A 24,073-nucleotide genomic window follows, 5' to 3' on the forward strand; every position below is an offset into this window, starting at 1 on the left:
AATTGATCCAAAATAGTTTTTTTTTAAATTATATAAAAATAAGGGAACATAATAGACGTAGAATTATCAACAGTCCTTTTTTATCCTTCACATCTTTTGCACGTCACATTTACACCATCACTAGATAAAGAGATTTGATACTAATTACTAAACAATTCAATTTAATATCAAGAGCACAGAGCCTGTTATCAAACCTTCCTAATCCACACTTAATGTTCAACATATTGTAACTATTAGAAAAAAGGAAAACTAGCCTCAAATTTGTTCCTTACTGAACTGAATTTAAAACCAAGCTAAATAAGAATTTTAGAAAATCCAGATTGCCTGTGGCGCCCCCTACTTAACCCACTTTTCTGGTAAATGAAAATTGCTGTTTGGAATATTGCTTTACACTGCACGCAAATTGATAAATCTGGAACCTTCGGTGCAAAAGATGAAAAACACTTTCAATTATTCAAACATGTGATGCAAATAATGGTAATGTGACCTTCTTTGCTTGCAAATGAATTATTTTCATGGGGAATTTTCATTTTGATAAACGCAAGAATGTTTTGACCAAATTACAAGATTTATGCTGTATTCTGTTTGATAAATTTGAGCGACAGAAACTTGCACTAGGGGCGCTATTAGTCAATGCTTATATACATCAATAGAGATTTGGAGGGTTATTTACAGTAATAGAATAAATAATAAATGTGGCTCATATGGGTTAAATGAGGACATATAAGTTTGCATTATGAGTGATGTACTGTAGTGCAGTTTTGTACCTGAGGCCATTTCCCTCCTGATGTTGCTCGTTGTGTTATTTCATTTATTGTGGTTTTTCGAGACTCTGGATCCACACGAGATACCAATACAGGTTGTAGAGCACGAAGAATTCCTGCAATAAACATTTATATATGGTTTAGTTTGCTTTAGGAAATAAGAGGCTGAAAACACCCATGTAGAGAGATATCATTTTTACAATAAAATGTCCCTTTAAAGGGACATTAAACTGCTAAGCACAACTACAAAAGAATAGTAACTACTCACCATGTTATTGCATTTCATCCTGTTCCTGTAGCTATTTTCAAATCAGTTATGTTTTAAATGCTTAAAGGTGCCAGATACTGAAGCTCCGCCTCCTTGTACTTGGGGGCTGCCATCTTGGAGCTCCAGGTATTCTCACAAGCTGTGACATAAGCTGTGCTCACTCACAGATCAGTAATATTTTTTACATCTGTATAATGTGCTTCAGGTTAGGGTGCATGATACAAAGCAGGAGCTTTACATTTTGCAGTGGCTGCTTTGCTCTACAATAAAGCTGAGAGTTTTTTAAAAAAATATATATTTTGTTTAACTGTAAAACTGTATAAAAAAATTAAAATAAATGTAAAGTTCCTACTTTGTATCATGCACCCTAACATTAAGCAAATTCTGTCAATTTTCTGTCAATTCTTGCACATGCTCAGTAAAAGCTAGTGACTCGAAAAGTGTAAATATGTGCAAATTTTGCTGATGGAAGTAAATTGGAAATGTGTTTATAATTGCATGCTCTATCTGAATCACCTAAGTTTAATTTTGACTTGTCTTCCTTTAAAGGGCCATAATACCCAAATGTTGAAAACACTTGAAAGTGATCGCAGCATAGCTGTAAAAAGCTGACTAGGAAAAATATCACCCTGAACATCTCTATTAAAAAAGAAAGATATTTTACCCTCAAAAGTTCCTCAGTAGCCACATCCCATTGTAAAGGATTTCTAAGCAGCATTTTAGTATGTCTGTCCTGGGACAGCTGAAAGGATGAGCCTCGTGCACTCTCATGTTATTTCCCTATTCAGTGTAACAATGAAATCTCATGAGAGTTAAGTCAAATCTCATGAGATCACAGTAAAAGAGTTCATGACCTCAGCACTGCTGATGCTGATTGGCTGCTGTTCATTTCTTCATTTTTCTTTTTTTACCTGCAGCTGGGAGCAGCTGAGTATAACTTTTTACACAGAACTTACTCTGCTGAGCTGAGGACATTGTATGTACAATATCTTCCTTTTTTACATAGAGATGCTCAGGTGATATTTTCCTGTCAGCTTTTTACAGTTATACTGCATCAGTTTCAAGTGATTTAGCATATGAGTATTATGTCCCTTAAGCCTTTAAAAAAGAGAATGATTTGGAAAAGAGCTTGCAGGAACAGGATGAAATGCGATTGCATAGTGAGTAGTAACCATTATAGTGTAGTTGTGCTTAGAAGTTACGTTTTTTTATTCATTTGGAGCTTTTGTATGTGCTCCTTAGCAAATAACATAAGGGAGGTTCCCTAACTTCATACATTTATTAATTTCTTAAATATTACAAAAAAATATATCAAAAGTCAAAAAGCATTAAAGGCCATTATAGTATAAAAAAGATGTATATTTTGTTAGAGCATGTTATTTTAACACTAGTGACCCTGCAAAACTCTATGTTATTAATACCCATAAAGGGTTGTCAAAGTGAGCTGCTGATTGGCTCAGCAGCAGTTTCAATTTGGGACAAGCAGTGCTCTTTGGTTACAGAGCGGTACTTTAACCTTTGCGGGGGTTAAACACACACACACTTGTAGCATCCATCAGTGTTAAAATTACAATTTAACCTGCGCACAAATAATCACAAAACCTGATATCTCACTTGCACGCAAACATTTGCGCTCCACTCGTAATCTGGCCCTAAATGTTCTTGATTCAGATAAAGAATGCAGTTCTCATTTACTTCTATTATCACAATCACTTTGTTATTGAAGAGAATACCTAGGTAGTCGGAAAAGCAGGAATGCACTGCTAGAGCTAGCCTGGTGATTGAAAGCTGCACATATATGTCTCCTGTCCATTGGCTCACCATGTGTTCAGCTGGCTCCCGTAGTGCATATACTGCTCGTGAGCCCTATTCTTCTAAAAAAAACACCAAGAGAACAAAGCTAATTTGATAGAGGAAAATTGGAAAGTTGTTATAAACTGCAAATCTGAATCATGATAGTTTCATTTTCACTTTACTGTCCGTTTAAGACATACTCTGGCTGCTAAACCTCTCATCTGCTTACGGTTGTAGATCACATCAGTGAGCGAGGCACACCTCAAGAGCAGCAGGTTAGGTAGGTATTATGTAACTTTTACTCAATGGCAGCGTATTGCAAACTAATGTGTAATTTGATGTGATAGGAGGCTCACCAGTTAAAGGATTAGAACAGTCCAGATAATATTAACCTATATTAACCTACACAAGGTTCATACAATTAATACATCTGCACCTTACTACTTTCTCAAAACCGAAGCTCTATAACACCGTTTAAACTGTTTTCTTATGATATCGATGTGACGTCAAGATTCCAGCCCCACCACAAAAATGGCCTGCCTTACTCATCTCTCTAAACCGCCCGCCTGTTTGTAATAAATTACCATATTTTTACTCCCACAACACATTCACAATTTTTCCAGATCTGTCACGCATGGGCACAGCAATAACAAAAGACTTTTGCCAGGTCCTTCAGGAAAATTAGACGCATGTGTATAGGGACAACTGCAGTGACGTCTGACAGGGAACTCCTGAACTGAATGTGCATTGCGTTAACTCCAGCATACAGTCGAGCTATACCCAGACACTAAATAGAAAGGGAGACACACAGGTTGCCCACCGTGATTGGCTTATGCAAATGAACAATGGGGTTTGGAAAGCCTACAACTTTCTAGCCGTAATAGCAAGAGAACGGATAAAACTTTGCAGCTCAAGGTATTTGATCAAATATTTTTTATTAGCAACCTTGTACAATTCGAAATAGAATTTTTTTGACCTTACCATCCCTTTAAGGTTACCAACTTTAGTTCAGGCCAAACCCAAACACTCTTTTTTTTTGCAGAGTATATGCTATGGGGCCGATTTATCAAGTTCCGTATGGCGCTTGATGCCCCTTGCTGCTCCATAACTTGTCCGCCTGCTTTGAGGCCGCGGACAGAAATCAAATATGATTGGGTTGATTGACACCCCCTATTAGTGGCCGATTGGCTGTGAAAGTGCTTGGGGCGTTATTGCACAAGCATTTCACGAAAGATGCTTATGCAATGATAAATGCCAATTTATCGATGTGCAGCGGACATGATCCGCTACAGCGGATCATGTCCGCTTGCACTATGATAATTCGGCCCCAAAGATACTTAAGTGTCTGCTCTTCATGTTTTCTCAGCCCCTTTCACTGGGTGTCCCAGCCTAACCTCATCAACAGTGCTAAATTGGTAGTTTCTAAGAAAGTTTGTAAAAGGTTTTATACTGGATTTTTAGATCAGTATCTGTGCATATTATTTATAGTAGTGTCTATTACATGCAGTTATATGAAATTGGTGTATACTGTCCCTTTATTATACAATGAACTAGATTAATTAAGGCTATATACATATCTGTTTTTATAGTCTTTCATTATTGGTTGGTCATGAAATTTAAATATTTAAATAACACTAATATGTAATGTCGCAAAGCACATGAGAACTAATAGAATCCCAAAAATGCATAAATCACAATCGCAACAATCGCAACATCTAGAAAGATGTATGTATTTAATTTTCATAATAGTCTAATATTAAGTTAAGTATAATATTTTTTTTAAAAAAACACTATTATACTCAAATCCTAACCAAAGCGCTGAACAACAGAAATGCTGCTGAAATGCTTATGAACAGAAAGCTGTCTGTGGCTATGTACATATGCGTCTCCTGATTGGCCCACAGGCTGTCTTGCTCTGAATTAGTTATTCATTGCAACTCCTACATTAGTGTATTAAGACCATGGGGTGTATTTAACAAGTTGTGGATGCAGCTGTTTCCGTGTGAGCCTTCAGGCTTGCCAGAAACAAAAGTTAAGAAGCAGCGGTCGTAAGACCGCTGCTACTTAACTCATCCGCCACCCCTGAGGTGGTCAGACCAGCAATCATCCCAATTGGATACGGTCGGGATGATTAACACACCCCTTCTAGCAGCCGCGAATGTGCAGGGGGTGGCATTGTACAAGCATTTCCCCAAAAATGCTTGTGCCAATGCTAAACTGCCCGACAAGCGTATGCTGTCGGCATTTAGCAATGTTGGCCGGACCATGATCCAATACAGCAGATTATGTCAGTCCGACATTTGATAAATCTACCCCATGGGGGCCGAACTATCAAGCTCCAAATGGAACTTGATGCCCCTGTTTCCACGCAAACTTTCAGGCTTGCCGCTGCTCCATAACTTGTCCGCCTGCTCTGAGGCTGCGGACATCAATCCGCCTAATCCTAAATGACACCCCCTGCTAGCGGCCGATTGGCCACGAATCTGCAAGGGGCGGCGTATTCTGTCGGCATTCATCGATGTCTGTTGGAAACGATCCGCTGAGCAGATTAATAGTTTAACAAGTGTGATCTGAGCTGTATTTTTTATTTTCATTGTAAATTACATCAAAAGAATATGCACAAAAACACGAAGGCCATCTGAAAAAAAATACAATATGCAGTGACAAGTTCATATTCAAGTGACCAAGGCAGGTAAAGTAGATAATCCTTAAATTGTTCTTTTCTGCAACCAGTGAGGAGAGCATAGCTGATATAGCCTCAAATTTAGAATCCACATTCTGCAAGTGTATGGCATGGGTTCCCAGGGTCTGTCCCTGAAGAGAGACTGCTCTTACTACCTAATTTGGGTCCATGCCCAAGTATAATGCAATGCTTGTGGGATATTTCAGTATCAGACCAAACTTGGCCAGTAGTCTTCTTATCCCGGCGTCAAGCGGAATTATAAGGTAATATCCTAGAACAGAGTGCGTGTAAGAAATGAGGTAAGCAGTAGTCACGGTAAACAGGGTAGTCCTTCACGGTAATAAGATGAAGGCAGAGAATGATCAGAGACAGACAGAGTACGGCAACAGAAAGGCATTCCAGTAGAATAGCAGTTCAGGGGTAAACCAATAGAGTGGTCAGGAACAGGCAGAGGTCAGCAACAAAAGATAATCCAGCAGTTTAGAAGTTAAGGGGTAAACCAGCCAGAGTAGTCAGACAGGCAGAGTTCAGCAATGATAAGGCAATCCGGCAATTCAAGGGTTAAACAGGCAGAGTAGTCAGACAAGCAGAGTTCAGTTATATTAAGGCTATCCGGCAATTCAAGTAATAAAGTACCTAGGAGCACATACATTAACACCTATACTTAGGCAGTGAATGTAAGTTATGCAGGTACTTACATAGGCGCCAATTTGCACCAAGGAGTTCAAAGGATCCAGCTTGAGAGGGGAATAGACCATGCAGCAATGACCATCGCCGCATGCTCACAGGAACTGCTACGTCCCTGGCAACCACCAGAGCAGCAACTGCCATGTCCCTGGCAACAGGGCTTCGAAGGGTGAGCAGCATGGAACTTGGAGACCAAAGATGGAGCATGCACATTACGGGTAGGAACCCAGGAACGCTCCCTTTCAAGTATCCATTTCAGTATATAAGGTATTGGAGGTGCCAGTGCCTAATTCTGGAATCCAAGATTTTGGCAACCTCATACTCTGGTTCGCCCTGAATCAGGAGTGGAGGAGGATGACGTCTGAGTCGAGTATACCTATTTGTGACGTAGGGTTTGAGGAAGGAGATGTGAAAGACTGGGTGAATGTACAAGGTCTTAGGCAAGGCCACTCTGTAGGCAACAGGAGAAAGTATTTTGAGGGTTTTATAAGGACCAATATACTGAGGTCCCAATTTGTGACAAGGTTGAAGTAAGCGGATGTGTCGGGTAGTGACCCAGACACGATCACTTGCAACAAAGGCATGAAAACTGGCTCGATGATGATCGGCAAACCTCTTATATCTGGAGGTGGTTGAGTGAACCTGAGAGCGTATTCGTTGCCAATGGGTAGTGAGGTCAGTGAAGCGACGTTCTGCATCAGGGACTCCTGTGGATTGAGCAGAAAGAGGTAAAACACAAGGTTGATAACCAGCTGCGGCCTGGAAAGGAGAGCACCATAGAGAAGAATGCCAATGAGTGTTCTTTGCAAGTTCAGCTAGGGGTAACAACCCAGACCAATTAGTGTGCTGTGAATTGACATATGCTCTGAGATAGGCTTCCAGATCCTGATTGGTTCTCTCCATCTGCCCGTTAGTCTGGGGGTGATAAAGAAACAGTGGGTTTCAAGCAATTTGCAAAAGCTTCTCCAAAAGGTAGAAATAAATTGAGGTCCTATTGAGGACCTATTTATAGGTATACCATGTAATCATACCAAATATAACAGAAAAAGAGTGTACAATTCTTGGGCTGTAGGTAACTTCATTAAAGGTTCAAAATGAACAAGTTTGGAGAACCAGTCCACCACCACCTATATCACTGTATGATGGTCAGAAGGAGGAAAGTCTACAACAAAATCCATAGCTATGTGTGTCCATGGTTGTTTAGGTATGGACAATGGTTGAAGTAGGCCATGTGGTAGGGAACAGGGAGTCTTATTAATAGCACAAGTCTGACAAGCTTTGACATAATCCTGAGAGTCCGACTTCATGGTAGGCCACCACACATGTTGGGAAAGGAGTTTAAAGGTTCTTGTCAAACTAGGATGACCTGACAGCTTGCTGTCCTGAGCCCAGGATAAGACAGGAGAGCAAAGGTTTGGAGGAACATAAAGGATCTCAGAAGCCGCAGGGCCTTCAGAAGGTTTTTTTGACTGGGCTTGTTGCAGTCTTTGAAGAAGAGAGGTGTTGAGCTGAGCAACCACACAGGAGGGGAGTATGATGTGTTCAATAGGAGATTCAGAGGAGTCACTAGACTGAGGAAACTGATGGGAAAGGGGATCAGCCTTTTTATTCTTGGTCCCAGGAAGGTAAGAGACTATAAAGTTAAAACAAGAAAAGAATAGGGCCCACCTGGTCTGTCGAAGATTGAGTCGATGAGCAGTCTAGGTATGTCAGATTTTAGTGGTCAGTGATAATATGAATGGGGTTGGGGGTATCCTCTAGCCAATGACGCCATTCAGTCAGGGCCATCTTAATTGGTAAGAGTTCATGATTGCCCACATCGTAATTTCTTTCTGCTGGAGTGAAGCTGTTGGAGAAAAAGGCTACCGGGTGCAACTTGGAACCTAAAGGGTCCCTTTAGGTTAAGACTGCACCAGCTCCTATCTCGGAGGATTCAACCTCTAAAGTGAACTGCAGGTCAGTATCAGGATGGCGGAGCACAGGAGCAGAACAAATTACTTTTTTTCAATTCAGAGAAAGTATCCACAGCCACAGGAGGTTAATTCTTGCGGTCTCTGTTTCGTTTAGTCAGCTCAGTGGAGTGAGTGGAGCAACGATTTGGGAGAAGTTCTTTATAAACTTGTGATAATAATTGGAGAACATTAGGAATCTCTGTAGGTCCTTTAATGAGGTGGGTTGAAGCCAATCCAGAACTGCGATTAGCTTTGTAGGATCTATGGCAAAACCTTCCTTCGAGATGACATAATCAAGGAATTGGATATGAACTTGATCAAACTCATATTTATATGAAGATATGAGGATGTCATCTAAATAGACAATGACAGTGCGATTAAGAAGGTCACGGAAGACATCACTGACAAATGCTTGGAAGACAGCAGGGGCATTACACAGCCCAAAAGGCATTACAAGGTATTCGTAATGCCCTGATCTCCTGTTGAAAGCAGTCTTCCATTCATGTCCCGGGAAGATACGAATGAGATTATACGCTCCACATAGGTCCAACTTTGTAAAGTAGCGAGCATTTTGGAATCGAATCATATAGTTCGGTGATCAAAGGAATAGGATAACGATTCTTGATAGTAATGTTGTTTAGGGCTCTGTAATCAATACAGGGTCTGAGACCACCATCCTTTTTACTGACAAAAAAGAAGCCAGTCCTGGCAGGAGAGGAGGAAGGGTTAATAAAGCCTTTAGCTAGGTTTTCTTGGATGTATTCCTCCATGGCCTTGGTTTCGGTTTTGGAAAGCAGATAAGTCCTCCCTTTAGGAAGTGGGGCTCCACAACACATCGGCTGCTATCTTTTCAAAAACATCTGTAAATTTTGCATATACTAAGGGAAGATTAGAAGAGGTCTAGAGGCTGGCTTTAAGGACGTGATGTAGTGGAGTAACCTTAGCCAGGCAGGAGTAAAAACAGGATTTACCCCAGGAGGCCAACTGTCCCTCAGTCCAGTCGAACTGAGGATTGTGAATACGTAACCAAGGAAGACCAAGAATAACTGGTTGTGCATGAGAATGAATTACATCGAACTGCAATTTTTCGGTATGTAGGACTCCCACAGTCATGGTTAGGGGTGCTGATTCGAAATGAATTAAACCTGATCCAAGGGGAGTGCCCTCCAGAGTAGTTATTTTAAGACATTCGGCTAGATTTAGAGTTCTGCGTTAGCCATCAAAAGCAGCGTTAAGGGGTCCTAACACTGGTTTTGGCCGGCCGCTGGTATTTAGAGTCAGGCAGGAAAGGGTCTAACGCTAACTTTCAAGCCGCAACTTTTCCATACCGCAGATCCCCTTACGCCAATTGCGTATCCTATCTTTTCAATGGGATCTGCCTAACGCTGGTATTTAGAGTCTTGGCTGAAGTGAGCGGTAGAGCCTCTACCGACAAGACTCCAGCCTGCAGAAAAAAGTCAGTAGTTAAGAGCTTTATGGGCTAACGCCGTTTTATAAAGCTTTTAACTACTGTGCTATAAAGTACACTAACACCCATAAACTACCTATGTACCCCTAAACCGAGGCCCCCCCACATCGCCGCCACTATAATAAATATTTTTAACCCCTAATCTGCTGACCGCACACCGCCGCCACCTACATTATCCCTATGAACCCCTAATCTGCTGCCCCTAACATCGCCGACACCTACATAATATATATTAACACCTAATCTATCTGCCCCCCCCCCAACGTTGCCGCCACCTAACTTTAAGTATTAACCCCTAATCTGCCGACCGGACCTCGCTGCTACTCTAATAAATGTATTAACCCCTAAAGTCTAACCCTAACCCTAACACCCCCTAAATTAAATATAATTTTAATCTAACGAAAAAAATTAAATATTATTAACTAAAGTCTTCCTATTTAAAGCTAAATACTTACCTGTAAAATAAACCCTAATATAGCTACAATATAACGAATAATTATATTGTAGCTATTTTAGGATTTATATTTATTTTTACAGGCAACTTTGTATTTATTTTAACTAGGTACAATAGCTATTAAATAATTATTTACTATTTAATAGCTACCTAGTTAAAATAATTACAAAATTACCTGTAAAATAAATCCTAACCTAAGTTACAATTAAACCTAACACTACACTATCATTATAATTAACTACAAGTACCTACAATTACATACAATTAAATAAACTTAACTAAATTACAAAAAAAACCCCACTAAATTACAAAAAATAAAAAAAGATTACAAGAATTTTAAGCTAATTACACCTACTCTAAGCCCCCTAATAAAATAACAAAGCCCCACAAAATAAAAAAAATTCCCTACCCTAATCTAAATTAAAAAAGTTAACAGCTCTATTACCAGCCCTTAAAAGGGCTTTTTGCGGGGCATGCCCCAAAGAAATCAGCTCTTTTGCCTGTAAAAAAACCCACAATACCACCCCCCCAACATTACAACCCACCACCCACATACCCCTACTCTAACTCAAACTCCCCTTAAATAAACCTAACACTACCCCCCTGAAGATCTCCCTACCTTGAGTCGTGTTCACCCAGCCGGGCACCGATGGACCAAAAGAGGACATCCGGAGCAGCAGAAGTCTTCATCCTATCCGGGCAGAAGAGGACATCCGGACCGGTAGACATCTTCATCCAAGCGGCATCTTCTATCTTCATCCATCCGGAGCGGAGCGGAGCCATCTCCTTCCAGCCAACGCGGATCCATCCTTCTTCCACAACGCCTACTAGCCGAATGAAGGTTCCTTTGCCAATCGGAATTAAGGTAGGAAAAATCTGATTGGCTGATTGAATCAGCCAATCAGATTCAAGTTCAATCGGATTGGCTGATCCAATCAGCCAATCAGATTGAGCTTGCATTCTATTGGCTGTTCTGATCAGCCAATAGAATGTGAGCTCAATCTGATTGGCTGATTGGATCAGCCAATCAGATTTTTCCTACCTTAATTCCGATTGGCTGATAGAATCATATCAGCCAATCAGAATTTGAGGGACGCCATCTTGGATGACGTCATTTAAAGGAACCTTCATTCGGCGAGTAGGCGTCGTGGAAGAAGGATGGATCCGCGTTGGCTGGAAGAAGATGGCTCCGCTCCGGATGGATGAAGATAGAAGATGCCGCTTGGATGAAGATGTCTACCGGTCCGGATGTCCTCTTCTGCCTGGATAGGATGAAGACTTCTGCCGCTCCCGATGTCCTCTTTTGGTCCATCGGTGCCCGGCTGGGTGAACACGACTCAAGGTAGGGAGATCTTCAGGGGGTAGTGTTAGGTTTATTTAAGGGGGGTTTGGGTTAGAGTAGGGGTATGTGGGTGGTGGGTTGTAATGTTGGGGGTGGTATTGTGTTTTTTTTTACAGGCAAAAGAGCTGATTTCTTTGGGGCATGCCCCGCAAAAAGCCCTTTTAAGGGCTGGTAATAGAGCTGTTAACTTTTTTAATTTAGATTAGGGTAGGGAAATTTTTTTATTTTGGGGGGCTTTGTTATTTTATTAGGGGGCTTAGAGTAGGTGTAATTAGCTTAAAATTCTTGTAATCTTTTTATATTTTTGTAATTTAGTGTTTGTTTTTTTTGTAATTTAGTTTAGTTTATTTAATTGTAGGTAATTGTAGGTACTTGTAGTTAATTGATTTAATTTATTTATTGATAGTGTAGTGTTAGGTTTAATTGTAGGTTAGGATTTATTTTACAGGTAATTTTGTAATTATTTTAACTAGGTAGCTATTAAATAGTAAATAACTATTTAATAGCTATTGTACCTAGTTAAAATAAATACAAAGTTGCCTGTAAAATAAATATAAATCCTAAAATAGCTACAATATAATTATTCGTTATATTGTAGCTATATTAGGGTTTATTTTACAGGTAAGTATGTAGCTTTAAATAGGAAGACTTTAGTTAATAATATTTAATTCATTTCGTTAGATTACAGTTATATTTAACTTAGGGGGTGTTAGGGTTAGGGTTAGACTTAGCTTTAGGGGTTAATACATTTATTAGAGTAGCGGCGAGGTCCGGTCGGCAGATTAGGGGTTAATAAGTGTAGGTAAGGTAGCGGCGACGTTGGGGGGGGGGCAGATTAGGGGTTAATAAATATAATATAAGGGTCGGCGATGTTAGGGGCAGCAGATTAGGGGTACATAGGGATAATGTAGGTTGCAGCGGTGTATGGAGCGGCAGATTAGGGGTTAATAATATAATGCAGGTGTCAGCGATAGCGGGGGTGGCAGATTAAGGGTTAATAAGTGTAAGGTTAGGGGTGTTTAGACTCGGGGTTCATGTTAGGGTGTTAGGTGCAGACTTAGAAAGTGTTTCCCCATAGGAAACAATGGGGCTGCGTTGGGAGCTGAACGCTGCTTTTTTGCAGGTGTTAGGTTTTTTTTCATCCCAAACTGCCCCATTGTTTCCTATGGGGGAATCGTGCACAAGCACATTTTAGCTGCTTACTGCTACCGTAAGCAACGCTGGTATTGACGCTGGTATTGAGGGTTGAAGTGGCAGTACATTAGGCTCAACGCACCCTTTTTGGAGCCTAACGCAGCCCTTCAGACAACTCTCAATACCAGCGTTGTCTTAAGGGTGCATTGGGAAAAAAAGCGGTGTTAGCTACGCGGGTCTTTACCGACAAAACTCTAAATCTAGCCGATTGTTTTTTCTGAAGTAGAGGCAACACAGCATGAATCATGAAACAGTGATCCAGAAAATTTCCAGCTGCCCCTGAATCAATAAAGGCTTGAGCATGGACGGAATTCTGAAGAAAGGTAAGGGTAACAGGTAACAGGATCCGAGAAAAGTGAGGGGATTTAGCAGTGGCAACGCTTAGAGGTACCCCACTTTTATCCTCTAAGCGTTAGCTTTTCCCGGCAGTACATCACAGTTCTTGAGTTGGTGTGAATCAGAACCACAATACAAATACATTCTCAACCTTCTTCTTCTCTGTCTTTCAGACTCAGAGGGCTTAAGGGAAGAGAGATCCATGGGCTCCTCTTCAGAGGTCTCTGGAGGTGCTAAAGGGGTAGAGGATAGTCTAGAGACTGGACGAGTGGGAGGTCGAGAGGGAAGGATTCTGCATGTTCTCTCCCTCTCAGCTTGTCTCTCCTGAAAGCGAGAATCCAGACGGATAAAGTGTTATGAAGTCATCCAAGGAAGATGGAACATCACGATAAGTGAGCTCGTCCTTGATACGCTCTCCTGAAGGCCACTTTGAGAGCACTGCCCTCAAAACTAGTCTCCGTACCAGGGTGCGAAACTCAATGGGCTATTGTGCCACAGATCTATTGCTCTGGTGGAGATCCAAGAGAGAGTAATCTGCAGCAGCAGTGCGGTCGGAGATGCCAAATACGGAATATAATGCAGAAATGAAGGCATCAGCATCATTCAGGAGTTGAGCACTCTATTCGAAAAGGCAAGAGACCCAGGTTAGGGCTTTATCTTTCAATAAAGAAATTATAAAAGTGACCTTTGACTGATGAGACTGGAAGGTTAGAGGATCATTGCGGAAGTGAAGTCTGCACTGGTTGAGAAAACCCCTACAGTCGGTAGTACCATTGTACTTGTCAGGCAACGTTATCCGTGGTATAGATCCAATAACAGGGGGGGGAGATGCAGCACTAGCAGCAGGGGCCGGCTGTGTAACAACAGGAACAGTGTTCTTTTCTGCAACCAGTGAGGAGAGCATAGCTTATATAGCCTCAAATTTAGAATCCACATTCTGCAAGTGTATGGCATGGGTTCCAAGGGTCTGTCCCTGAAGAGAGATTGCTCTTACTACCTCATTTGGGTCAAAGCCCAAGTATAATGTAATGCTCATGGGAAATTTCCCTATCAGACCAAACTTGGCCAGTAGTCTTAAATATCCGAAATCAGAGTGTGTTTAAGAAATGAGGTAAGCAGTACTCACGGTAAACAGGGTAGTCCTTCACGGTAGTAAGATGAGTATGGTCAGAGACGGGCAGAGTTCGGCAACAGAAAGGTACTCCAGCAGAATAGCAGTTCGGGGTAAACCAAGAATGGTCAGACAGGCAGAGTTCAGCAATTATAAGGCAATCCGGCAATTCAAGGATTAAACAGGCAGAGTAGTCAAACAAGCAGATTTCATCAATATTAAGGCAGTCCAGCAATTCAAGGGTTAAACAGTCAGACAAGCAGAGTTCAGTAATATTAAGTTAATCCGGCAATAAAAGTAATAAAGCAGGGGGGCGGAGTTAACCGCCAACAGAGGAAGACGTGTCTGAGGAGAGCTCCTGCAACTAATGCCCTAAAAGTGCATTATAAAGGGTATTATTCCCTACATTGGGAGGTATTCCGGACATACTCAAGCCCATATCAACAGATTATTATCCCCCTTTTGAAACTTGGGGGCATTTGGGAAACTTTGAACTACCGGTGCCCCAGGTGTACTATTGCCGCTGCTTGATCCTCACACAGGGCCTCCTACTCGCTCCGGAGGGTCGGGGATCCGCTCCGGAGCTGAAGATCTCTACCACCTTGCCAACCAAGGAACCGGCTGCTTAGAAATACCTGCTGACAGGCTGAAGTCTGAGCCGCATACCTCTCTGTGCCGCCTCACTGGAAGGATACCCACTCTGCGGTTTGTTCACCCGGCCCTGCCGCTATTCACATCGGGTGTGACACAGCTGGCCCGGACCTTGTGGGCTCAAACTTGCTACCCGGACACTCCGGGACCTTGCGCGCCTAAACGAGCTAGGGCGCGAAGATCCGCCATCTTAGTTGCTGCCTTCTCCCTCTGTGGTGGCGTGGCCTACCTGGGAGGGCTCCCGAAGCCTCACTGAACCAGCCACTTGCGCTACCACCAGCCGCCGATCTACAGTCCCTGTGGCAGACGACCCCTGCTGTGTCCCTGGATTGCTGGGACGCAGGAGTATTTACAAGTGCTGCAGCAGCTGTGCTGACAGCCTCCGGACCTAATCCAGCTCAGACCAGGCAGGTGAGTTAACCCCATCTTAAACACTCACAGCCTGGGGGTCACATAAACTGGTCACCTAGCCCTCTCACCCTCTTCCTGCATCTCCTGAGGACAAAGGTTAAACGGGCTACATATAACTATCTTGCCTGCAGAGCCCCAGGTCCTACCCAGTCTGGCTTTAACAGGCCCACCTACAGCTTCACAAAGCCCATAGGGCCAGAACAGTCTTTATTTTTTGACCCTGAGACTTCTAACAAAGGTTGCCTGATTCTATTACTAAGTCATTCTGCTCATTTATGGTCTCCCACTAAAAAGCAGGCCCCCATATATCAAAGTACTTACAAGACACATCAGCTGTTATTAACCCAGTGAATCAGCACATTCCGTTTTCATAATCCCCACATATCCCTCCTGGGGACACTCTTCACCATTCTATAGAATAACAGTTTTATGGACATCACTGGGACTGAACTTTAATTTAGTGTCATAGCTGCTGCGTCAGCTCTGGTGTCCCTGAGCTTTTTGCACAGGGTGTAGTGTGATTGTTTTAACCTGCCTTTTCTTCCTTACAGGTATATGTATATGGTGCACACCTCACACAAGGATAGCACAACAGCACATAACACTGACAAATCAGTTCCACTTTGCCCTTGGCATACCCTAACTCTGACACACAGACCTCATTTCTAATATTACTGTGTAGGATACGGATCTAGATGTGGATTCAGGAAGGGGCTTTTATTTCCTGTTTTTTTTTTTTTTTTTATTATTCTTTTAGTATAGACTCAGACAGTACTGTTAGCCCTGATCAGATCTTATACACACTCCCTACCACACTCTCAAGTGGATTAGTCCGGCTAGGCTAACAATTACACATAACACACTAAAAGGCCCCACCATCAAAGCAAAACTCAGATTTGTGTAACCCCATATCGATATTTACTGCCCACATTTGGGCTTTAAGGTGCACACTTTATATTAGTCCTGCACATTGCTGCTACAAAATTGTAGGTGCTGATTACACCGATAGATCATCTCTCAAAGTACACCCACGTGAACAACTCAGCTCCAGATCACACCTAGGATTTAGGACGTTATAGAGCTCATATTAACCTGCCACCTAGCCTTAGCGTTCTCTCCACAAGGGTGCCGCAATAAGCGCTGTGTATTAGACCCGCTACAGTATAAGATTTGACATACACTTAGTTTGTCTCTCTGCATGTCTTTACTGCTCTTGGTTTGTTTGTTTTTTCTGTGATAGTCCTGTGGGTCCCACTACTCGGGACAGGCTGCATTGTTCCCCCTCGCGCCTCCTCCGCTCCGACCCAGCTTGTCTGGGTTGGTCACCTCCACTATCCCTTTCCCTTCCTTTTGGTCGTATCCCCCCCCCCCTGAGGTGCGTGGGGGCTCTTTGGAGCCAACAGCATTACTGAGGTGTAGTAATATGTGCTAGGTATCACTCCTTGTGAGGACAGTGCGGGCCCCGCTCTTACAGTATACCATATATTGTTAATGTATTATTCAAGTGTTGAACTTTAACCCTTCTTTTCCTCTGAGTTTAGTCCAGGGCTTTCACGACTTCTCTACGGGTACGTGGTCAGGGTGGACCTGGTCTCCACCATACTAACAAACCCTTTGGTCCCCTTTAACCATCAATCATGTCACACTCGGCTAGAAAGAACTCCAAGACCCAAGCGGCCTCGAAGCAGACTGTTTTAGACCATTTCTCTCAACCGTGCAAGAAACCTCCCTCTGTGAGCAAAGACATTAGCGACCCAGAATCTCAAGATGAAGGATCGCAATCAAGTTCTCAGTCTGCTGCGCATCTTAACCACTACATCACCGAAAGTACTCTCCAGAAACTCCTCACAGCTCAGACCAAATCTATCACTGCTGAGATTCAGAGAAGTTCGGCTGAACTTAAAAGAGAAATTCAAGAAATAGGAGATAGGGTTGATTCCCTCGAACGGCAACAAGAAGATCTAGCCACTGATAACTCAAACCTCCTGGCCTACGCAGAAAACCTGGCCGAACAAATCTCCCAGTTGGAGCTGAAGCTGGCAGATGTGGAGGATAGAGCTAGGAGGAACAATATAAGATTTAGAGGCATACCTGAGACGGTAACCACGGGTGGTCTACAGGAATTTCTCGCAGCTTTATTCACAGCATACTTGGGTCCTCTGGAAGGCAACATGCATGCTATGGAAAGGGCCCACAGGGCTCTCCGGCCACGTGCAGTATCATCAGATAAACCAAGAGATGTGGTCGTCTGCTTCCACCACTTCACTTTCAAAGACCGGTTGATGCAGGCAGCATACAACAGACCAACTTTGCCCGATAACCTCAAAGATATCCAACTACTACCTGACCTCTCCTCACATACCTTGCAACAACGAAAGCTCTATGCTCCAATCACTACTCAGCTGAGGAAAGCAGGGATCAAATATAGATGGGGATTTCCCACTAAGCTGATTGTGACTAAGGACAATCAAACCCATACAGTCTCTTCGCCTACTATGGGAGGCACTCTACTAGCTAATTGGGGCCTCCAACCAGCCCCCAACATCCAGCAAGAGTCTCGCTCCAGGTTGAGGGCCACAGCCCCCGAGTGGTCTGTTAAAGAACAAAGACCAAAGCGGTCAAAACCGAACCCCCCTGACCACACCCTGAGGCCTCAAGCCTCACCCACTTGAGATTGTCGGCATGCATTGTATTACCACTGCCCGGTATATATATTGTGATCTGTTTCCATTTTACAATATTCATTGTAACTAATTTAAGTTAATGTTTAAGTTGTTATATATGGTTAATTAGATATTATGTGATGTTCTTATAGTTGAGCGGGGCTATTTGCACTAGTCCCTCTGTCTTTTAAACAAGGTTAACTCCCCCCCAATCTCTGGTGCCCATTCTAGGGCCCCACATAGGTGGACTACTTCCACTTGATATCCTTCATCCTCCATCCTCCCCTTCATCCAACCTTTGTCCTTACCCTTCTCATCTTCCCCCCCCCCTCCTCAGGAACTCTAGATGGCCTCCCTCAGATTCCTCACTCATAACGTCAGAGGCCTCAACACTGTAGGCAAGAGATGCCTTCTATCGCGATCCCTCCGTCACCACGGAGCGGACGTGGCCTTCCTACAGGAGACGCACCTCCTGGCGGACTCCCCCACCCCTCACACTTCCAAGGACTTCCCAGTATTTGAGGCGGCTTCCTTCACAAAGAAAGCCAGAGGGGTAGCCATACTAATACACAAAAGAGTGGCTTACGAGCCCCTCTTTATATTCAGAGACCCTCAGGCTAGATATCTCATCCTTATTTGTAATTTAGATCATGTCACATATACCCTTGTTTCGGTCTATCTCCCAAACTCACTCCAACCCAGATACCTCAGGAAAGTCCTCCTGCATGTGGAGAAGGTCAAGCAAGGCAGAGTTATCCTCGCTGGTGACCTGAACATGGTATGGGACGAGAAGATGGACAAGAAAACAGGCCCCTCTAAGAGACTCCCCTCCAACCACGACCCTACCAGTCGTAGGTTCCGGGAACTTATCTGCCAGTTCGCGTACTTTGACATTTGGAGGTCTATGCATCCTCTAGACAAAGATTTCACCCACTTCTCCCACCCTCATTCGACACACTCTAGGCTGGACTACTTTTTTTGCCACCCTACTGACCTAGATCTGATCCGCTCCGTGAATATTCACCCTACCCCGTGGTCCGACCATGACCTTATCACCTTAGATGTTGACTCTAGTCACACCACTAAAACCAGAGCCCCATGGAGACTGTCACACCATCTCCTCTCGGATGCCCCGTTTAGAGAGGAGATCAGGAAAGAGATTTGCTTCACCCTCCAGACCAATGACACCCCAGAAGTTAGTGAGAATATCATCTGGGGGGCATTTAAGGCTACTCTACGAGGCCTTTTCATTCGTAAGCAAGCTCATCTCAAGAGACAAGCAGGCCTTTCCCTCTCCCAAGCACATAGCAGACTGCGGGTACTTGAAACCCAACGGCGGATCTCGGACTCAGTAGCCCACAAATCTGAGGTGGAAGACCTTAGACGGCACATATGCCAATTAGAATTTCGTAAAACACAATCTAATCTCCTCCGTCTGAAACACCTCCTTTACTCCAAGGGCAATAAAGCAGATTCTTTACTAGCCAATAAAATCAGGCAACGTGCAGGTGCCACTCGTATCCATGAAATCAAACAGGGTGGCTGTTCGTTCCGGCTTCCTTCCCAGATTGGCCAACAGTTTCATAAGTTCTATTCTGACCTTTATAATATAGGCACTACCGCGACGCACGGGAAAGCCCCCTCGGAAAACATAGATTCCTTCCTTCGCTCCCTTGAGCTTCCCACCCTAGATGATTCTCATAAAGAGAACATTGACTCCCCGATTACTAGTCAGGAGGTTAAATTGGTTGTTAAAAAACTAAAATCTCTTAAAGCCCCTGGACCTGATGGCTTCACGGCCATCTTCTACAAGACATATCTAACAGAACTCGCCCCTATGCTTACCAGATTTTTCAACAAGGCTATGTCCACGGGGAAATTCGACAAGGAATTCCTTGAGGCCTCCATCATTACCATTCCCAAACCCAATAAAGATCCTACCCTTTGCGCTAATTATCGACCCATTTCTCTCATCAATACCGACGTTAAGATCTACGCCAAAATCCTGGCTAACCGACTAGCAAAATTACTCCCATCACTTATTGACCCAGACCAGGTCGGGTTCATACCAGGGAGGGAAGGCCCAGATAACACCAGGAGGCTCCTTAACATACTCCTAGAGGCCAAGAGATTGAACAAGCCACTTGCGGTGCTCTCCCTGGATGCCGAGAAGGCCTTTGACCGCGTCAGATGGGAATACATCTGGCGGGTCCTAGAGAACTTCCAGTTCCCTACACGAATTATTTCGGCAATTAAAGCTCTATATTCCTCCCCGGTGGCCTTGGTGAGAGGACTGGGGTTTGACCCCACTCCCTTCCCTATCTCCAATGGCACCCGTCAGGGGTGCCCCCTTTCCCCGATTCTGTTCGCACTGGCCATGGAGCCTCTGGCTGCGGCCATCAGGTCAGATAAAGAGATTTCGGGAATTACTCTACACGGTACGGTCCACAAAATAGCCCTATTTGCAGATGACACTACCTTGTTCTTCTCCAGTCCCTCTCGAGAGATCCCGAGACTCCTGTCCCTCCTAGAGACGTTCAGTTCCTTGTCGTACTACAAATTAAATCACTCGAAATCTGAACTATACACCTCTGGATTTCCCGAGGAGACTCCCAAAAACTTATGTAAAAAATATAAGTTTATCCCCAGCCTTAAGTACGTGTCCCATCTCGGAGTTAAATTATCCAATTCCCTCCCTCAAATTCTTGAGGATAACCTCAAACCACTCCTGACTGAACTAAGGTCCCTGCCCACACGCTGGAACTTCAAATGTGTATCCTGGTTAGGACGCATAGCAGCTCTAAAGATGAGCTATCTTCCTAAACTCACGTATGCACTCCGTTGCCTACCAATAAGAGTTCCCAGATCCCTTTTAGTACAGTTCCAGAGCGCCTGTACCAAATACATTTGGCAGGGTAAACCCCCTAGAGTTGCTCATAATGCCCTGCAATACCCCAGAATGCACGGCGGGGTTGCCTCTCCCTCTATTTTCAGGTATGCGGATGCAGCTATGCTCACCCATATCTCCCAGTGGGGGGTCAGGGACTCAGACAGTAAATGGAGGTCTATTGAACAAGCCTCCCTACCACATAACCTTACTTTAAGGGATCTAATTTGGACGCCACCCCATTGCAGAAGGACATTGGGCGCCTCTAATCCGATTATACAGGAATGCCTATCTGCTTGGGACCGCCTGAGGCATAACCCCAAGGTAGCCCCTCATCCTTCCCCAATTACCTCTGTAACTGGTCTCCTGTCCGGTTTACCGGACTCCCACCCAAACGCTTGGGCTCGGCTGGGTATCATGAAGGTGGGAGACCTTTGGTCAACTCCGCCACATACATCCTTCCCCCCCTACACCCAACTCAACATAATCCCATCAACACCCTTGTATATGAAATTTGAATACTCCAGAGTTACCAGTTTCTTATCTAGGTGGGGTTTTAGACCAACTCTGCCTCGACAGCTTACCATTTGGGAAGCTAGATGGCAACAGGGACTCAGACTGGGCAAACCACTGTACTTACATTATTCCCTCATGGAAGGTGCTGCCCCAGCTGACAAAGCCCATCATATTCTGAAGTGGGAACGGAAGTTAAACTTTACGAAACCCCCTCTGGAGTGGCAACGCACGCTCCTTTTTACAAAGAAAATCCTTCACTGCATTACCATCCTTGAAACTTACATTAAGGTGCTCACACACTGGTATTATGTCCCAGCTAGACTTGCGAAAATCTTCCCAGAGGCCTCCCCCACTTGTTGGAGAGACTGCTCGCACATAGGAGATATGATCCACATATGGTGGAGCTGTCCCAGACTCAAACCTCTCTGGAACAAATGTTTCTCCACATTAACCAGTTTTGGTATCAACCTACCCAGAACCCCTGAGACGGCACTGTTTCACTTGGGTGTCTGTAAATTATCCAAACATTATGGTGCACTTTGTGTTTACCTTCTATCAGCTGTTAAACTTAATATCGCGAGATCTTGGAAAAGATCCCTCCGCCAGCCTGGTCGGATATTATATCTACCATGGCCTACATGTACTCTATGGAGAAGAGTATATATTATGCCTCGGGTAGGACTGACTTCTTTGAACTAATCTGGTCCGATTGGAAAAATAGATTTGATACCCTTTGGCTTCCCACTTTTGACACCTAAGTGGCAGTACATCCCCAACTGCATAAGTAGTAGGTCTGACCTCACTCTTGCACGCCTGAAGTACACCCCCCCCCTTTAAAGTTATCTTAGAGTATCCTCCTTCCCCTGCCCCCCCCCTCCTTGACGATAACCTAGGTCCTGTTAGGACTCTGTCTCCCTTTTCATAGAAATTTACCTTATATCTGTAATGTTTACGTAAATGCTATGATGTGTTTGTACTTGTTGTACGATTCTCTCGTACAGTTGTTGTACCTATCACTCTATTATTTTGATAAAAATCAATAAAAACTACAAATTAAAAAAAAAAAAAAAAAAAAAATTAAATAAAACCTGTTCATAAAACTAATATTTAGCAGGAACAAATGATCACAACTCAAAAAAAAATTCAGAAAGATTTGTTTCCCCTGTCATCGCATCATTAAGTTATTTTCTATTATAATAAATGAAGCAACATCTATCTCAAAAAAAAAAAAAAAAAAAAAAGTAATAAAGCACTTAGGAGCGCACACAGTAACACCTATACTTGGGCAGTGAATGTAAGTTATGCAGGTACTTACATAGGCGCCGATTCGCACCAAGAAGTTCAAAGGATCCGGCTTGAGAGGGGAATAGACGTGCAGCGATGACGTCATCGCTCGAACGCTCACAGGAACCACCGCCAGAGCAGCAACTGCCGCATCCCTGGCCAGAGCGGTGTGACAAAAATAATGTGAAAACTGGTGCAAAAAGTGTTTCTGATAGATTGGAATATTATCGGTTAGGTGCCTCATTGTATCTCATGAGTTGTTATGATGCCGAGTAGCTTCAAATCTGAAAAGCTCACAAAAACCCATGAGTAAAGCTTATCTACAAGATCACAACAGACCCATAAGAAAAATACATTTCTCTAATCATATATCACATAATTTAGTCACGTGTAACAATCTGTATTTTGAATGCGGATAAGATGTTGGTTAACTTACTTCCAAATATTGGAACTTCAACATTTTCTGCCCTTGTGACCGTAGAGGGCATCCCAGACACAATGACTGCAATGCCATCAAAGAAAGTGGAATGTGGCGCAACCACGAAAATGGGAGCCTCCGAGGGATTTGCAGGGCTTCCCTTTACCCGAACATGAAATCCCATGGCAAGGAAGAGCAAACGGCCAAAGAAACTCATAAGACATCGGGTGACTTTCCTGTAAGTGAAACAATACATTTGTTCTTGTGCTCTGCAGACAAAATTCACAAACACTGCATTTAATATAAATAGACAAAAGACAGAAGCATAATGGTGTATCTATAATATGGATATGTGTCCAGCTGGTCAAGGGCATTTACTGTTGAACACATTGGGGCATATATATCAAGCTCTGTAAAGACCGCTGCTCCATAACTTGTCCACCTGCTCTGAGGCGGCGGACAGAAATCAACCTGATCGAATTTGATCGGGTTGATTGACACCCCTTGCTAGCGGCCGATTGGCCACGAATCTGCAGGGGGTGGCATTGCACCAGCAGCTCACAAGAACTGCTGGTGCAATGACAAATGCGGACAGCGTATGCTGTCGGCATTTATCGATGGGCAGCGATGTGCAGTGGTCATGATACGCTACTTCGTATAATGTCGGCTCGCACATAGTTAAATATGCCCCATTATCTCCAATTCAAATAAGTGTGAGTTTCTTTGTAAAGTGTATTGGGATATTTGTCAAAAGGTTTTCAATATCTAACCTATTGCTAAATATCAGTCAGCCAATGCGGTATGCAATTTATGTAAAATGTATTATATGTATGTAGTCTACATGATCACCTCCTACGTCTTGCACTGGAGCAATTGGATACCACTACCCAAATCAATCAGGAAACATGTTTTTCAGATTTTTACCCTTTCTATTTTTTACTTTTTAATTTTGCTGTCTTTTACTTTTGAATTCAATTTTTTTTCTCTGTTTAAAGTGGCATTTTTGGCATCTTGTACAACTTGTTTTAGTGTTGAATAGTGCAGGATAAGTTCTTATGTTAATAAACTAGATTGTTTCTTTTTTTCTTTTTAATAAAAAGTTAAAGAAACTTTAAATTACACTTTAAAAAATTAAATCTGTATACAAATTAAATATAGTCATCTAATGCTAATTTATGGTTGAATATATC

At 43.1% G+C, this 24,073-nt stretch overlaps 1 protein-coding gene across 2 annotated transcripts in view; it reads right to left on the minus strand.

Moving 5' to 3' along the window:
* The window catches only part of LPCAT2 (lysophosphatidylcholine acyltransferase 2), a 272,374-nt gene that overhangs the window by 161,217 nt on the left and 87,084 nt on the right, over positions 1 to 24,073 (minus strand). For both annotated transcript variants that reach the window (XM_053699568.1, XM_053699567.1), the window contains exons 4-5: positions 22,902 to 23,119; positions 768 to 880 (exon numbers count right to left, since the gene is read on the minus strand). In XM_053699568.1, the coding sequence (XP_053555543.1) occupies positions 768 to 880; positions 22,902 to 23,119 (331 nt within the window). The remainder of the gene's footprint in view (positions 1 to 767; positions 881 to 22,901; positions 23,120 to 24,073) is intronic.

The sequence above is a fragment of the Bombina bombina genome, chromosome 1 (genome assembly GCF_027579735.1).
Source record: "Bombina bombina isolate aBomBom1 chromosome 1, aBomBom1.pri, whole genome shotgun sequence".
Taxonomy (NCBI): domain Eukaryota; kingdom Metazoa; phylum Chordata; class Amphibia; order Anura; family Bombinatoridae; genus Bombina; species Bombina bombina.